General features: G+C 44.3%; 1 protein-coding gene across 17 annotated transcripts in view; it reads right to left on the reverse strand.

The window, feature by feature from the left end:
• BAZ2B (bromodomain adjacent to zinc finger domain 2B) overlaps window positions 1-18,594 on the reverse strand; it is a 361,802-nt gene that overhangs the window by 29,346 nt on the left and 313,862 nt on the right. For 12 of the 17 annotated variants that reach the window (XM_069733005.1, XM_069733004.1, XM_069733003.1 and 9 more), the window contains 7 exons: window positions 10,777-10,821; window positions 10,229-10,255; window positions 8,311-8,376; window positions 5,542-5,682; window positions 4,485-4,739; window positions 3,877-4,091; window positions 3,692-3,766 (listed from right to left, as the gene is read on the reverse strand). In XM_069733005.1, the coding sequence (XP_069589106.1) occupies window positions 3,692-3,766; window positions 3,877-4,091; window positions 4,485-4,739; window positions 5,542-5,682; window positions 8,311-8,376; window positions 10,229-10,255; window positions 10,777-10,821 (824 nt within the window). The remainder of the gene's footprint in view (window positions 1-3,691; window positions 3,767-3,876; window positions 4,092-4,484; window positions 4,740-5,541; window positions 5,683-8,310; window positions 8,377-10,228; window positions 10,256-10,776; window positions 10,822-18,594) is intronic. The other 5 variants (XM_069733007.1, XM_069733009.1, XM_069733013.1 and 2 more) reach the window with 1 other exon arrangement.

Consider the following 18,594-nt stretch of genomic DNA (forward strand, 5'->3'; position numbering starts at 1 on the left):
ATTTTTAGAGCCCGGAAGGTACGAAATCACAAAATCAAAACGAGCAAAAAATAACGACCAACGGGCCTGTCTAGGATTCAAGCGCTTGGCAGACTCGAGATAAGTAAGATTCTTATGATCAGTCAATACCACCACGCGATGCTTAGCTCCCTCAAGCCAATGACGCCACTCCTCGAATGCCCACTTCATGGCCAGCAACTCTCGGTTGCCCACATCATAATTACGCTCAGCAGCAGAAAATTTCCTGGAAAAGAAAGCACATGGTTTCAACACTGAGCAACCAGAACCTCTCTGTGACAAAACCGCCCCTGCTCCAATCTCAGAAGCATCAACCTCGATCTGGAACGGAAGAGAAACATCTGGTTGACACAACACAGGGGCACAGCAAAAACGACGCTTCAACTCCTGAAAAGCTTCCACGGCAGCAGAAGACCAATTAACCAAATCAGCACCCTTCTTGGTCAAATCGGTCAATGGTCTGGCAATGCTAGAAAAATTACAGATGAAGCGACGATAAAAATTAGCAAAGCCCAGGAATTTCTGCAGACTTTTCAGAGATGTCGGCTGAGTCCAATCCTGGATGGCCTGGACCTTAACCGGATCCATCTCGATAGTAGAAGGGGAAAAGATGAACCCCAAAAATGAAACTTTCTGCACACCGAAGAGACACTTTGATCCCTTCACGAACAAGGAATTAGCACGCAGTACCTGGAAAACCATTCTGACTTGCTTCACATGAGACTCCCAATCATCAGAGAAGATCAAAATGTCATCCAAGTAAACAATCAGGAATTTATCCAGATACTCACGGAAAATGTCATGCATAAAAGACTGAAAAACAGATGGAGCATTGGCAAGTCCGAACGGCATCACCAGATACTCAAAATGACCCTCGGGCGTATTAAATGCAGTTTTCCATTCATCTCCCTGCCTGATTCTCACCAGATTATACGCACCACGAAGATCTATCTTAGTGAACCAACTAGCCCCCTTAATCCGAGCAAACAAGTCAGATAACAATGGCAAGGGATACTGAAATTTAACAGTGATCTTATTAAGAAGGCGGTAATCAATACACGGTCTTAGCGAACCATCCTTCTTGGCTACAAAGAAGAACCCTGCTCCCAGTGGTGATGACGATGGGCGAATATGTCCCTTCTCCAGGGATTCTTTCACATAACTGCGCATAGCGGTGTGTTCAGGCACGGACAAATTAAATAAACGACCCTTAGGGAATTTACTACCAGGAATCAAATTGATAGCACAATCACAATTCCTATGCGGAGGTAGGGCATCAGACTTGGGCTCTTCAAATACATCCTGAAAGTCAGACAAGAACTCTGGGATGTCAGAAGGAATGGATGACGAAATAGACAAAAATGGAACATCACCATGTACTCCCTGACAACCCCAGCTGGTTACCGACATAGAGTTCCAATCTAATACTGGATTATGGGTTTGTAGCCATGGCAACCCCAACACGACCACATCATGCAGATTATGCAGTACCAGAAAGCGAATAACTTCCTGATGTGCAGGAGCCATGCACATGGTCAGCTGGGCCCAGTACTGAGGCTTATTCTTGGCCAAAGGTGTAGCATCAATTCCTCTCAACAGAATAGGACACCGCAAAGGCTCCAAGAAAAATCCACAACGTTTAGCATAATCCAAATCCATCAGATTCAGGGCAGCGCCTGAATCCACAAACGCCATGACAGAATACGATGACAAAGAGCATATCAAGGTAATGGACAGAAGGAATTTGGACTGTACAGTACCAATGACGGCAGAGCTATCGAACCGCCTAGTGCGCTTAGGACAATTAGAAATAGCATGAGTGGAATCACCACAGTAGAAACACAGCCTGTTCAGACGTCTGTGTTCTTGCCGTTCAACTTTAGTCATAGTCCTGTCGCACTGCATAGGCTCAGGTTTACTCTCAGACAATACCGCCAGATGGTGCACAGATTTACGCTCGCGCAAGCGACGACCGATCTGAATGGCCAAGGACATAGACTCATTCAAACCAGCAGGCATAGGAAATCCCACCATGACATCCTTAAGAGCTTCAGAGAGACCCTTTCTGAACCAAGCTGCCAGTGCAGATTCATTCCACAGAGTGAGTACTGACCACTTCCTAAATTTCTGACAATATACTTCTACATCATCCTGACCCTGGCATAAAGCCAGCAAATTTTTCTCAGCCTGATCCACTGAATTAGGCTCATCGTAAAGCAATCCAAGCGCCTGGAAAAACGCATCAACATTACTCAATGCAGGGTCTCCTGGCGCAAGAGAAAACGCCCAGTCCTGTGGGTCGCCGCGCAAAAAAGAAATAATAATCAAAACCTGTTGAATAGGATTACCAGAAGAATGAGGTTTCAAGGCCAGAAATAGCTTACAATTATTTTTGAAGCTCAGGAACTTAGTTCTATCACCAAAAAACAAATCAGGAATAGGAATTCTTGGTTCTAGCATAGATTTCTGATCAATTGTATCTTGAATCTTTTGTACATTTATAACGAGATTATCCATTGAGGAGCACAGAGCCTGAATATCCATGTCCACAGCTGTGTCCTGAAGCACTCTAATGTCTAGGGGGAAAAAAAAAAAAAAACTGAAGACGGAGCTGAGGAAAAAAAAATGATGTCAGGACTTCTTTTTTCCCTCTATTGAGAATCATTGGTTTGGCTCCTTGTACTGTTATGCTGTGCTATCAGGCAACACAGTGTGCAGTAATCAGCGCACATACAGTGATATGGCAATAACCCAAAAACAATAGAACAAGCTCTGAGACGTGGAATCTCTGCAGACTGCAATACCTGAACCTATCCTCACACAACTAAAAGCAGCAGTGGATTGCACCTAACACTACCTATGCAACTCGGCACTGCCTGAGGAGCTGACTAGCCTGAAGATAGAAATACAAGCCTGACTTGCCTCAGAGAAATACCCCAAAGGAATAGGCAGCCCCCCACATATAATGACTGTTAGCAAGATGAAAAGACAAAACGTAGGAATGAAATAGATTCAGCAAAGTGAGGCCCGATATTCTAGACAGAGCGAGGATAGCAAAGAGAACTATGCAGTCTACAAAAAACCCTAAAGCAGAACCACGCAAAGGGGGGCAAAAAGACCCACTGTGCCAAACTAACGGCACGGCGGTGCACCCTTTGCGTCTCAGAGCTTCCAGCAAAAGAGAATAGCACAGCTGGACAGAAAAAACGGAAGCAAAAACAAAGTAACACTTATCTAGCAGAGCAGCAGGCCACAGGAAAGATGCAGTAGCTCAGATCCAACACTGGAACATTGACAAGGAGCAAGGAAGACAGACTCAGGTGGAGTTAAATAGCAAGGCAGCCAACGAGCTCACCAAAACACCTGAGGGAGGAAGCCCAGAGGCTGCAATACCACTTGTGACCACAGGAGTGAATTCAGCCACAGAATTCACAACAGACGGTACCTTAACTTTCATTATATCTGATTGTCATGTTTTCAGTCTGAGTGCATCCAATGTTCAGCCCTTCCATATGCTACCATTACAATGCTATGAGTCATGAGTTGGAGTCATAAAATGTAAAATATTCAAACTAAAAATGTAAAATATTCAAACTAAAAATGTAAAATATTCAAACTAAAAATGTCAATAAGCGATTGAAAAAAATCTAGAATGAAACCAGGAGTAACTTACTTGCGAAGCTTGCCTTCAACCATCCACTTGTCTCTCCTCAGATTGGACATGTGGTCTAAACTTTTGTCAATTTCACTAAAAATAAAATCAATGATGAAATAATTATTAAAAAATATGGTTATCAAGGAAACAGAGTAACAATGATATGCAAATGTACAAAACAGAATTAATTGCAGGGCATTTACCTAACGACACTTTTGCTACAGGCAAGTTCGTTGACTAGAAAAGCAAACACTGACGCCTTTTCTGCTGGGGTATGTGCCTGGAAGGATTTGGTCTTAAGACTTTCGGTGAGGTCGGTGTGCCCGAAATGCGCTTCCATAAAGATCTGAAGGATCTCGGATACGTTGTCACGATTGATGCCGATGTTCATCAAGTGTTCGCCCAGAGCAGTTTTAGCCTTGAAGTGGGGAAACAAAAAATGTAAGACTACAACACATACTATTTAGAATATGATTATAAATCTGAAAATTAATGTTATATTTCACAAATGGTATTTAAAATGGTGAATAACGTTGATAGTTCATTGGCAGAGTATAGGCACTGGTGGTAAGATTTGGCACAGATGTAATATTGCGAACACTTGGCCTTCTGATCATCTTCACCAACCATGAAAAGTTTTTTAAAAAGGAGGTGCCTAAGGTGTGCGAACCCTAAAGGTTAGTGAGACCATTTCTGTTATATCCCTGGTGATTTAGTAGTTACCGCCTACTGAGGGTGATAAATTGGTTAATATTAATGTCCATTTTGGACTAGGACGCTCGTGTGTTGACACCACGTTGTAATACTTTACCTTATAACCCGGTGGAACTCCGGGATCACACACGGCTGCAGATAAGAGCCTTACTAGCAAATCGAGAATCTCTCCCAGACTGTCCCCAATATTTAATAAGCCTTCTTGAAAGACGTTCAGTGATGGGATATCGTTATGGATGTCAAAGTTCAAAACTTTTCCGAAGTTTCGTAGGAACTGTACCACCATGAGGCAGTTGGAGAATGTGCTACCAGAGAGGATCAGACCCGGGATGCGCCGTAGTTCTGGCAAGGGCTAAAAAGAAGAAAACAAAAGATGAGAAAATTCATTGAAAACAGGTTACAGTAATAAGGCAAATCTGTAAAGTTGGCTCTTGAGTAACATTTCTTAAATTTGAGGGAAGATTTCATGAATCAAGTTGCAAAAGGAGCTCAATAGCCATCTATCTATATTTCTGCAAATTTGTGTCTAATAGGAGAAGCCAGATGTGTCTTTCACTTAATGTGACATAGCAAAAAACGTCTAGAGAATAAGGTGCTCTTACTCACTGCCCCATTTTTATTTCATCTAAAATCTGGACAGAATCAAGAAAAGGTTGAGTTCAGGGACGAAATCCATGCAAGCATGGGGAGAACATACAAACTCCTTACAGATATTGTCCTTGGTAGGATTTTAACCCAAGAACCCAATTCAGCCGTGCTAACCATTGAGCCATTGTGCTCCCCAATGATGTCGTAAGGCTGGTTAATTGGTTGGACATTAACTTTTAGAGTATATAGTGAAACACTAGCAAAAGAGTTTTCTTTCTTTATGGGAGGGAGCTAATTCGCATGTTCTCCCATGGAGTACTGAAGAAGGACAAACCAGCTGTACTCTTGAAGTAGTGCCCGTGTTCCCCCTATGTTGGGTCATGTCGTCAGTCTAACCCTGCTCTCTACTGAAGAGGGGCAAGCACCTTGAAAGAGCTGTCTTTATTTGGTGTCTGTCTGGGTCAGATATTGTCTTTTAGGGCAACTGCCATCAAACAGATGGCACTAGCGAGACAAATTAAACAAAGTTTGTAAGTTCTGTACCGAGAGTCTCCATGTGCACATACCTTTTGGTCAGCCAAACACATATCTTCAGTTGGCTTCTTAAGCTCCTTGGCCAGCTCTAGTTCTAGGCGGCGCTGTTCAAGCTTACGTTCTTTATTGAGGCGTTTCTCGTCCTGTTTTTCTTGTTTTAAACGCTCTCTCTCCTATAAAAACAATTACAGGAAAATGTAAGCCTTGGTAAATGTTTAGAAAAAAATGTTTGGTGTCTCTCATGGTGAGCCTCTCTGCCCTTGACGTGTGAGGTAAATAATTCCTGGCTAACCATAGGGCATTAAGGTATAGGGTTAGGACAACTATTGTATCTGTGGCTACTACACTGCTCAAAAAATAAAGGGAACACTTAAACAACAGAGTATAACTCCAAGTAAATCAAACTTCTGTGAAATCAAACTGTCCACTTAGGAAGTAACACTGATTGACAATCAATTTTACATGCTGTTGTACACATGGAATAGAGAACAGATGGAAATTATTGGCAATTATCAAGACACCCTCAATAAAGGAGTGGTTCTGCAGGTGGGGACCACAGCTACATGTCAGTACTAATGCTTTCTGGCTGATGTTTTGGTCACTTTTGAATGCTGGACGTGCTTTCACACTCGTGGTAGCATGAGACGGACTCTACAACCCACACAAGTGGCTCAGGTAGTGCAGCTCATTCAGGATGCCACATCAATGCGAGCTGTGGTAAGGAGGTTTGCGGTGTCTGTCAGCATAGTGTCCAGAGGCTGGAGGAGCTACCAGGAGACAGGCCAGTACACCAGGAGATGTGGAGGGGGCCTTAGGAGGGAAACAACCCAGCAGCAGGACCGCTACCTCTGCCTTAGTGCAAGGAGGAACAGGAGGAGCACTGCCAGAGCCCTGCAAAATGACCTCCAGCAGGCCACAAATGTGCATGTGTCTGCACAAACTGTTAGAATCTGACTCCATGAGGATGGTCAGAGTGCCCGACGTCAACAGATGGGGGTTGTGCTCACAGCCCAACACCGTGCAGGACGCTTGGCATTTTCCACAGAACACCAGAATTGGCAAATTCGCCACTGGCGCCCTGTGCTCTTCACAGATGAAAGCAGGTTCACACTGAGCACATGTGACAGATATGACAGAGTATGGAGATGCCGTGGAGAGCGATCTGCTGCCTTCATCCTTCAGCATGACTGGTTTGGCAGTGGATCAGTAATGGTGTGGGGTGGCATTTCTTGGAGGGCCACACAGCCCTCCATGTGCTCGCCAGAGGTAGCCTGACTGCCATTAGGTACCGAGATGAGATCCTCAGACCCCTTGTGAGATTATATGCTGGTGCGGTTGGCCCTGGGTTCCTCCTAATGCAGGACAATGACAGACCTCATGTGGCTGGAGTGTGTCAGCAGTTCCTCCAAGATGAAGGCATTGAAGCTATGGACTGGCCCCCCCGTTCCCCAGACCTGAATCCGATTGAACACATCTGGGACATCATGTCTCGCACCATCCACCAACGTCACGTTGCACCACAGACTGTCCAGGAGTTGGCGCATGCTTTAGTCCAGGCCAGGGAGGAGATCCCTCAGGAGACCATCCGGCCCCTCATCAGGAGCATGCCCAAGCATTGTAGGGAGAATCATACAGGCACGTGGAGGCCACACACACTACTGAGCATAATTTCCTTGTCTTGAGGCATTTCCACTGACGTTGGATCAGCCTGCAATTTGATTTTCCGCTTTGATTTTGAGCATCATTCCAACTCCAGACCTCCATGGGATATTAGTTGTGATTTACATTGATAATTTTTAGGTTTTACTGTTCTCAACGCATTCCACTATATAATTAATAAAGATTTACAACTGGAATATTTCATTCAGTGATATCTAGGATGTGGGATTTTAGTGTTCCCTTTATTTTTTTGGAGAAGTGTATAATAATAATAATACGAGTCTTGTAGCTGCATAACACCATTGTATTTGCACAGTTTGCCATGTTTTACATTGCAACAACCAATAAAAAATATCCCTTTTATAATTTTATGGACTATATACCTACCGTATTTGGAACCCCAATTTTTAAAGTTTTAATTTAATTATCGATCATCTTTTGCGAAGCTATGAATCCCATTACTGTATTTTGCTTTCTTCTCTCTCAAATATCATGCCGAAACTACTGTTTTAGCTACCTAGTTCGTGTTCTTCTGGAAGCTGCTTTGAACTGCTGCTCTAGCAACAATCTGTCCTCCAACACTATTTACAAACACTTTCCTTGCGTGACCTTCTCTGCTAACCTCCAACATGTTTCGACATCCAGAGTGCTTGTACTAGGTTTTGTTTCTAGTTTCTTGCTAAAGCAGCATTTTAAAGCAGTTTCCAAATGAACATGAACTCGTCAGATAAAACAGCACTCTCAAAATGGTATCTGAGAGAGAAGAAAGCAAAAAAAAAGATAATGGAGTATATTGCAAAGATTAATAACTTTGCAAAAGCAGATTCGTAATTAAATAAAAAAAAGTTGTATTTACTTTTTAAAGAATTAATTTCATGATAAGTGATGGTTCCTTCATTTTTGTAATATGCAGGTTAACAAAGGATGGACACCATCGATCATAATGCTGTGGCTTATCATAAAATTACAATGAAATTTGTGATTTTAGAGACATTTTTTTCTGTAAGCCTTTTTTTTGCGCACTCTCTTGTGGATGTATTTTTCTATAAATACTATGGCTTATCATAGTAAGCACCACAGCAGTAAAACATAAAAAAATTGGAAATATACCTTTCAATTCTATGTCTGGCACCTCCACCTACCTCTGCCTTTTTACGAGCTTCCACAGCCTTCAGGAGCATTATGTGCTGTCTTCTCCTCTCTCGTTCCTGGTAAGACAAATTCAAGAATCGGATACAGAAAGCCAAATTCATCATTGGAGAAAATAAAAAAAAAATACACAGGGCATTTGGTGAACAATGAAGCTGAGAATTGCAGATTTAGCACTGACACTAGTCACATTGAATGCTATAAATACAAGGCACATAAGGTCAAGTTGTGCACGTTTTAGTCAAGGTTTAGAAAGCGGGTACACAATCATAAGCGGTAAAAGTAAAGCAATGAAAAATGAAGACGGTGTAAAAAAATAAATAAAAAAATTGCACAAAGTATACTCATGGAGAGTTGCAGCATGATGTTCCATTGTAAGGTTACGAACAGGTTATATATTCCTTCTGAAATGGGATGGTTACTTCATAGCTGTGATAAAGGGTAATTCCACCTCTAAACAGCACTTTACTCTTTATGTGTAAATATGATCTACATGAAGCTATAAGTGGCTCTGCTTTACATAAATTACAGTCCAGAGCTGAATTCATAGTTCTGCTGGTTGTCAGACACATCCTTAGCATTTCAACTATACGCTATTTTCCCATTAGTCAAGAAACTAAAGCATATACTGTGCTGGGAATGCCTGAAGATTTCAGCTCTGAATGCTGCAGGACTGGGAATGCCTGAAGATTTCAGCTCTGAATGCTGCAGGACTGTTAATGCAGCTCCGGAATATAATACAGAGATTAATGGAACGTTTTTACAAAGTCGCTCAACTTTCTTCATAGGATTATTGCTTTATGGCGGCACGGTGGCGCAGTGGTTAGCACAGCAGCCTTGCAGCGCTGGAGTCCTGGGTTCTAATCCCACTCAGGACAACATCTGCAAAGAGTTTGTATGTTCTCTCCGTGTTTGCGTGGGTTTCCTCCGGGCACTCCGGTTTCCTCCCACATTCCAAAGACATACAGATAGGGAATTTAGATTGTGAGCCCCAACAGGGACAGCGATGATAATGTGTGTAAATTGTAAAGCGCTGCGGAATATGTTAGCGCTATATAAAAATAAAGATTATTATTATTATGGTATTCAAAGATGGGCTTATCCTTTATGTCAGAAATATTACGTACTGAGCGCTTAACCCTGTGCTGTGGACAGCTCATTGGTTTAATTGCCTAAATTGGGGTTAAAAGCTACATTTTGGGGCTGGTTTGAAGAAATATGTTCGAAAACTGCATAGATAAGATGAGAATTGCTCCCTTTAGCTGTGTTTTTTTTTGGGTGGGGGAGAGAGTTTCACGTCCCCACTTGCACAATGCAGACCAGTCAGCAGAATACAGGCAGTAGTCTATGGCAGGGACATGAATGCTCTGCTGACATCTAATAATAATAATATTAGAGAACGGTCTTCTGTGTGTATACAAACATGAGGTCTGTTTATGGAGAATATACACATGCATGAATGTAAAAATAAAAAGGATTATCCAAATGACGCTCCTTTGATGCACTGCATAAAGTTGCTAACGCTGCACCTTGCAGGGAGGGATTCTTTTTACTGTATGCATGCCTTTTAATAAATACGTCTGGCGCAAAGAATCGCTAATTTAAAGAGGAAATTTTTTTTTATTATTTTTTTTTTTATTTTTTTATAGCAATGTGGATCATCTAAATATGTTAAGTACAGCCTTGGGATCAGCAGTGTGACATGTATTAGTCTATCCTGGGTTAATTAGCGGATGTATGCAATGCTCTGCACTGTTAAGCCATGCAGGGGGGGGGGGAGATGTCATATGACAGCAGCCAGTGCTACACTTTATGCATTGCTAGGACGACCATATCACAACCAAAAATAAATAAATAAAAATAAAAATCACGATGCGGTGTTAAGACGTACAAAAATAAACATACCCATACCATATCTAGTCTATGCCTCTCCAACTCCTGGTAGAAAGAGTTGGCACATCATTATGAAACAGAAATAAATGCAGATTACAAAATAACCATTTGTGAATAATAATAATATAATAATAATAATTAACAAAAAAAAAAAAAGTTTAATTACCCCCAGAAGCACCCGTAACCAAAGCAAGGCAGGTAATACGTAAGCAGGAAATACGGTGCAATTATCATACTGATTGTGGGGTATTCCATTATAGCAATATAATATGTATCCGTCAACATACAGAACAATGGGTACTGGTATCACCGAGGTATAAAGAAAGTCAGGCTCATTTAAGAAAATCAGTGGAAAAGAAAATATGATACAAAGCATCCAATCAGATTAGCTTGTTTTCATCCGAAATGTTTTCTTTTCCACTTATTTACATAAATAAGAGTCATGTGACGCAGTGACGTCATTACTTTTATCAACGTGTTTCACAAAAATGACAGGAAGTGATACAATTTAATGTCATTAATATATGTATGTGTTTAAAAGGTACTAGTTATCGAAAAATACAGACCTGGTGCTTCAAGAGAACGGCCTGCTGACGTCGCATTTCCTTCTCCTTTAAAAAAAAAAAACACAAGCATTCAATATTAGTAGGAAAAGAATAGTATAAAGAATTACTAATTATAGCTAAGTGAAGGCAAAAATAATTGTACCTCCCTTCCGAAAGTAATTCGTACATCACAGACTGCATGTTTCTAAACTCTCCTACTGACTACAAGAAAGTCTATTAATATTCTGCTTATAAATAAAAAAAATTTTTTTTTTTGGCTTGAACAAAATGTTGAAAAAAAAAAACGTAATAACATGCTTTTGGAAGAGTCAAGAAACAGTGGCGACTACAAGTACCACCTTAACATAAGGGAACCTATGGTCATTGCAACAGTATAACTTCAATTGTTGTTCCACGAGCTAGCCAGCAGATGGCAGAGCAGAGCAGTACCTTACAAGAATTGTGTAACAGCAGTGGTATGGGAAAGTTTCCTTCGTTTTTTGCATAGGACTGCACAAAAACCTCCTGAGTTATGTTATCACAGCAAACAAGTACCGTAAATGACAGAGCGGAGTCTCTAAACATCAACATTTGCATGTCTACTTGGACTTAATACTTCCTAAAATGTTGCCAAAATTTGGACTTTCTCTTTTTTATTCTCTGAATAATCACTTTATCTGATTTTCATATATGGTGGCACCAAATTATAGTTAAACAAAGAAATACTTTTCCTCCACTTAACCCCTTAGAATTTTTCTTGTTTGTGCGTTAATTTTTTTCCAAGAGCCGTATTTCTTTCTTTCTTTTTTTTTTTATCAACTTGGCCATATTATATGTTTTGGGTTTTTTTTGTTTGTAGGATGGCACCATTCATTTCACCATATAATGCACTGAAAAACGTGGCGTGAAAGGAGATTAAAAAAAAAAAAAAAACGCAATTCCACCATTGTGTTTTGGGTTTTGCTTTTTGGGGTTCATTTTGACCTCACAAATGATTCTTCAGGTCAGTCTGATTACAGCGATACCAAATGTGTAGTATTTATTATATACCCTAATGGGAAAAGAAAAACAGAATTAACAAAAAAAAAAAATTGGTTTCTGTTGTCATTTTCTAAGACTTGTAACTAATTTTACCATTGTTGGGGCTGTGTGCAGGCTTGTTTTTTTGTGTGTGTGTCTAGCTGTAGTTTTTATTGGTTCCATATGACATTTTGAGCACTTTTATTGCATTTTTTGAGGGAAATGCAGCAGCTAAAAGATGGAATTTCTGGAGGTTAGACAATTTTTTCTATCTGGCGTTTAACATACGAGGTAGTAATTATATAATTATTATATAATAATTATATAATAATTTAAACTCTATGATCGGACATTTACGGACAAGCCAATATCAAATATGTTTGTTTTTGCATATTTTTAACTTTTCTATTTTTTTCAAATTTTTTTTTACTTGTATCCCCCCGCCCCAGGAATTTGGACCTGTGATCATTTCATTGCTTGTACAGTATGCTATTATACTTTCCAATAAGTGTTCCAAGATGGCACAATGGGGCCTTCAGTAGTAACCCAGCTGCCATAGCAACCCAGACTCCTTGTGGGGGGGTCAGCAAGAAGTGATGTAATTATTACACCACTCGATCATTCCATTTAAATGCGCTGTCAGAGATTGATTGCAGCATATAAATGGTTAACAGCAGCGATTGGCACTGGCTCCTAAACCTGCTCTCCACCTGACATAAAGTCTACTAGTATGCCCTACGTCAGGAAAGGGTTAATCAATGTCGATTTTCAGCATTTGTGTATGTGCACGAGTGTCTTATTTATGGGGGATTTCAGGAATTCTGTGCCATGTGAAATCCGCATCCTATTCATGTGTTTTGCATTTACATAACTTCATAGACAGACGTGGTAGAATTTCCAAGCAGAAAAAAAATCTGAAAGAATAAGTCACATCCCATCTATTCTTGCAAATTCTGTGCAGAATTAAAGACTGGACTGATATGCATTATGCCCACATCAATTCTTAAAGAAGATTTTAGATAGATCGAGCGCATTATTGTGGGGAAATGAATGAAAGTGACTCCAGATAACACACAAGAATGTGCGGTATAATTGCAGTTTTTATTGAAGTCTACGCGTTTCGAAGCGTGACGCACCGGACAGCTTGTTCTCAAAAGTCACCAGGAATGACAGAAAGGTATCAGAACACAAGAAAAATCTGTGTTGCTGCGTATAAAGATTATCTAGGCCGGATTACATTATAGCAAAATCTCAGCTGTGAGAAGTACGAGGTATGTACTGGCCTCCAAACATCTGAATGTAATCACAAGCGATCCTGTTCATTAAAAACAAACAGTGATCTTGGGGAACTGAAACCTAAAGCTCATGAGACCATTGCAGAACCTTGGAATATGCAGCATCTAAGGGTATGTGCACATGGCGATTTTGTTTAGGTGGAAACCGCTTGAAAGAAGCGCTTTGTTCAGGCTTTTGAAAGTCTTTCAACCACTTCAGGTTCCAAAGACTCCAAGCGGCTCAAAGAAATGAGAAGTCAATAGGGCGCCAGGGTTTGTTTTTTTTTTTGAGTGTTTTTGCATGAAAAATCACTAGTGGTTTCTTTATTGTTGAACAATGTAAAAAGTAAAAAAAAGTGACCACAAAAAAAAAAAATTGGAAAAAGTGTTTACAAACCTCAGTAAAGATAGTTGAAAAAAGGATCAGGAAATTACCCCCCAAAAGCCTCTATTAATAAAGATGCTTTAGGAAAAAAATGCTGGTGTTTCTTGAAGCGTCGTCTTGAAAAGCTTGGTGTATTCGTCCACCTGGAAACGTGCTGCTCACAAAAACAGGATTTTTGGTTGCTTACCGTAAAATCTGTTTCTCGGAGCCTTCATTGGGGGACACAGGAACCATGGGTGTATGCTGCTGCCACTAGGAGGCTGACACTATGCAAATATAAAAAAAGTTGGCTCCTCCTGTGCAGTGTACACCCCACCGACAGGAAGAAAGATCTTCAGTTAGTGAGAAAGCAGTAGGAGAAGCAACGTGTAAAAGAGAAAGAATAATAATATAATAATAATAAACTTTATATAGCGCCAACAAAATCCACGGCGCTTCACAGATTAACAGATTCAAACACCCAAAGAGTGTTCAAAGAACTCAAACGTAGACAGTAAACAGAGCTGTTCAACTTGGGAGGGTGCTGTGTCCCCCAATGAAGGCTCCGAGAAACAGATTTTACGGTAAGCAACCAAAAATCCTGTTTCTCTATCGCCTTTCATTGGGGGACACAGGAACCATGGGACGTCCCAAAGCAGTCCCTGGGGTGGGAAAAACAGACTTCCATCAGGTGAGAGGACTCACCACTGCCGCCTGCAGGATCCTTCTGCCCAGGCTGGAGTCCGCCGTAGTTCGGCGAAACGTGTGGATGGAAGACCAGGTTGCCGCTTTGCAAAGCCGTCGGCGAAAGCCCTGTGACGTACCGCACTGGAAGCGCCGACTGCCTGGGTGCTTGACCTGGTAAGCTTCCAAAATTGCCGTTCTGATCGAGCGAGCAATCGTCGCCTTGGAAGCCGGCAGGACTCTACGCACGCCATCAGGGAAAAGGAAGGTAGAACGATGTCCTCGTTGAGGTGGAAAGATGAAAACCACCTCGAGAAAGGAAGGAAGGAAGGCGGAGGCCTGGGACCACCTTATCCTGGTGGAAAATCAAGAAAGGAGGTCGGCAGGAAATTGCCGTCAACTCAAAAACGCGGCGGATCGAAGAGATGGACCTGAGAAAAGCCACCTTCCGAGATAGAACTGACAGGGAAAACTCCCTGAGAAGCTCAAAAGGGGGAACCCCTAAGAACAACCAACACAACCTTTAAATCCCATGAATCCACAGAGGCCCTGTACGGAGGGACAGCGTGGACTACTCCTTGAAGGAAGGTCTTAACCTGTGGCTGAGAAGATAAAGTCTTCTTAAAGGGAAGAAGAGCGCAGGAACCTGGCCCTTTAGGGAACTGAGAGCGAAGCCCGAATCCAGTCCTGCCCAAAGGAAAACCAAATGGAAGGCAGGGAAAAAGGACATAAGTGAAAAGCGGTTGGACTCGCATCAACGAAAGTAAGCCTTCCAGGTACGATAGTAGATCCTGGAAGAAGACGAAGGCTTCCTAGCCTGGATTATAGTGTGACTCATCCGGGCCGAAAGGCCGGACGCTCTTAAAACTGTGGAGTCCACAGCCACGCCGTTAAACTGAGCGACCGATATTTCGGGTGGCAGATCGGACCCTGAGACAGCAGATCGGGTCTGTTTGGAAGGCACCAGGGGTGTCCGCGAGAAGAGTGACGATGCCTGCAAACCAAGACCTCCTGGGCCAATCCGGGATGATCAGAATGACCGGCACCCATCCCGCCTTGATCTTTTACGACAGTTTGGAAAGCAAGGGAAGGTGTGGGAATCAATAGGGGAGCAGGAACTGCGACCAAGGAATGGCCAAAATGTCAACACCACTGCGAGAGAATCGCGGGACCTTGGGACGACCCGATGGACCTTTCTGTTCAATCGGGACGCCATGAGGACCACCTCTGGAGTCCCCCAACGAAGAGCAATCCGATAAGAGACCTTCTGAAGTAAGGACCATTCCCCTGCCGCGAGGCCCGAGGAAGACGGCGGCCAAAATGTCCACGCCAGGGACCTGCACTGAGGATCTCACCAGGACCGTTGCCTCTGTCTAAAAGAGGATCCTGGAATCTCGGCCAAGGCCAGAGAACTCCGCGTCCACCCCTGGTGGTTGACATATGCCACTGCTGTGTCATTGTCTGGATTCGAATTGGCAGGCTGCTGAGAATCCTTACTCAGTGAAGGAAAGATAGAAAGAAGATCCGGAACTCGAGGACATTGATTGGCAGAGAGGACTCCTGTGCCGACCAACCACGATGAAAAGAACAGGTGACAAAGCCCCACGCCTCCGCCGAGAAGGCTGGAGACCGTCGTCACCACCTGCCAGGAAACTGGAAGGAAGGATATGCTGTGAGGTATGTGCTCTGGGATAAGAGCAGGCCACCAGTGGAGGAACCGTTTGATCCCGGTAGAAAGACGGATCGGACGATGCAGGGAGAAGACAGACCTGTCCTCCTGTGATAGAATAGCCTGCTGAAGAAGTCTTGAATGAAACGGGCGAAGGGAAAAAATTGCTTCCGATGTTGCAACCAACCTCCTTAGGACCTTTATGGTCCATCAGCAAGGAGGGGAGCCGAGAACCCTGGAGCAACAAGACGGAACTTCTTCCTGTTGACGAGCCGCCGCAACGGCTAGACTGTCGGGGAAGAGGGATAGACTTTCGGGAGCCTGAAACCGAAATTCCTGAGCCTCCATGGAAGTGATTACTGAACGAGGGAATATCAACCTGAAGAGTCTCAGACGAAACTTCCTGTTCAGCAATTTCAGATCCGGACTGGGACGAACCTTGTCGTCCTCTTTCAGTACAAATAGGTTCGAAGAGAAGCCTGTGAACCGTTGAACCGTTCCTGTTCAGGGACGGGAATGTTACCCCGGATTTAAGGAGGGAAACAATGGCTGTAAAGAAACCCAGGACTAGAACGGGTTCTCTTGGAGGTTGGGATTAGAGAGAACGATCCCAGGACCGTGAAATTAATCTATTTTGTCTCCAGAGGATACAAGTTCCCTGGCCCATGCGTTCTCTGTTGAGGAGACAAAGACGTCCCTGGGGAACAGGAGAACGGCTGCCCAGCCTAGGAAACGGGCTGGGGCCTAGTCGTGGGTCCTGCCTAGGTGGAATTTCCAGTCCTGGACCTGGAGAATCCACCTTAGGAGTAGCGGGAACGCCAGGAAGGAGTGAGTCGAAGACTACCTTCTTCTCTTAACGTGCCTGTGGCCTCTGCTGTTGCGAAAAAAGGGGTCAAATGCCGCGAAAACGACGAAAAAGAGGGCCGAAAGGACCGAAGTTGCTGCCTAAGGAGAGAACTGGTGCCACCAGTGGCATCCTTGATAATTTAGTCCAGCTTGGAACCGAAAAGACGTGATCCTTGAAAAAGGCAGGCTCGTAAGGGACTTCTTGATGACCCTTGAGCCAAACAGAGCGAGTAATCTGGGTGGCAACTTTCGCCAGCAAGTCTGGTGGAGCTCCAGCCTGAATGCCCCAACGGAGTTGTTTAGCCCCTTCGGATAGACTTCGAAACCCAAATGGAAGCGAAAGCCGGGCAGAGGGATGATGCGGCAGCTGCGAAAACCGAATTCGCGAAGGATTCCATGATCTTATTGATGGAATCTGTCAGATTCGCCCCACCGGACAGCGTGAGGACTGTGTTGGTGGCAAGTCTAGCAGTCGGCGGATCCACAGAGGGAGAGGTCGTTCTCTATCGCCTCTCGTTCCGGTTGGCGATGAGATCCGGAGGAAGGAAATATGAGACTCCAAGACGCTCGCCTCTTTGAGAATGTCTGGTCGAATTCTCTCTTTCTCTGGCCAGAAGCTCCTCGAGTCAGGATGAGGAGCGAATCCCTTGGGAGGTAGTTTAGACCGTCTAAACGAAACCGCCTGATCTGCAGGTTCCGTAGAGGGATCTTTGATGCCACAGGTCAGATTGGACGCTCCAATGAAGCTTTGAACCATATCCCTCATGCTATGATTTGGTTCAACTTCGGCCCCAAATTATCCTCCGAGGCCTCGCCTGACTCCGGGAAGGGGATCAGGGGGAAGTCGACCACAGAGAAGGACCGTGAGGCGAGATGGACCGAGAAGAGAACTCAGACCGGCGTTCCCGTCTGGATCTTTCGCGGCCTGCATGGAAGACTCGGACGGAGCTTCTAGCGACCCGCTGGCTACTACGGAAGTCCGCAGGGGCAACTAATCGAGCACGGACACAAGGGTCTGGGACACCCGTGTGAGATTCGCTACTGAAAGAGACAGAGGGGAGGCCCAGCCTGGGGAGGGAATTTCACTCTGAGGCGGAGCAGCAGGGGAGTCTTAGGCGGTGAACATAATGTGGGTTGCTGCGGGCCTGCCTGAGGGAAGCTTGGGGTTACAAGACGAACCCTGAAAGTGTTTCAGTAAGGCACAGGACAAAGTAGGAGGCCGGGAGAGACCACCTTTAAAATTAGCCCGAAGGGGCCCCTGAGGGAAATGTCTGGAGAGTAGGGGACGGGGGGGGGGGGGGTGGTCTGGCAGGGGATTAAGTAAAACTGCGGTGTAGAGGTACTCACGGCAGACGCTGCGGTTTCCGGATGGAAGGCTGCACGGCTTGGAAGATGCTCCTCAGGAACGATAGCCCCTAGGAGAACAGGCAGACATCTGATGGACTCTCTTGTCCGATGTAGCTTGCCTACAGGCCAGTGGGAGATGTGAGGACGCCAGAAAATTGCGCTCTTAAGATGGGCAAACAGAAACGTTCCTGGCTCAGAAATAAGTATCTGTGGCTGCCTGGGATTGGTGGGCGGGCTTAACGCCAGGCCAGGAGCACCAAGATGGCGGCGGTGGGCGGAGCTTGCCGTGATAATCGGGCGGGAGAAAAGCCCGCCCGAGAGAGAGGAAGTGGGAGGGGACGCGGCGCCGGAAGTAGGCCCCGGAAGAAGCCGGGGCCTAAATTTGAGGCCGGTGGCCGCCAGGAAGGGCCGCGGCGGCGGGAAAAACGGCGCGGTTGCCTGCAAGGCTGCCGCGCCGCGGCAAAAGGGCACAGTGTGGCCGGAGGAGGAAGCCGGAAGTAGGCCCCGGGAGAAGCCGGGGCCTAAATTTGAGGCTGGAGGCCACCCGGAAGGGCCGCGGTGGCGGGTAAAGTGCCGACGTCAGGAAAAGCGGCGCGGTTGCCTGCAAGGCCGCCGCGCTGAGGCAAAAGGGCACA

This window comes from Ranitomeya imitator, chromosome 7 (genome assembly GCF_032444005.1).
Source record: "Ranitomeya imitator isolate aRanImi1 chromosome 7, aRanImi1.pri, whole genome shotgun sequence".
Classification (NCBI taxonomy): domain Eukaryota; kingdom Metazoa; phylum Chordata; class Amphibia; order Anura; family Dendrobatidae; genus Ranitomeya; species Ranitomeya imitator.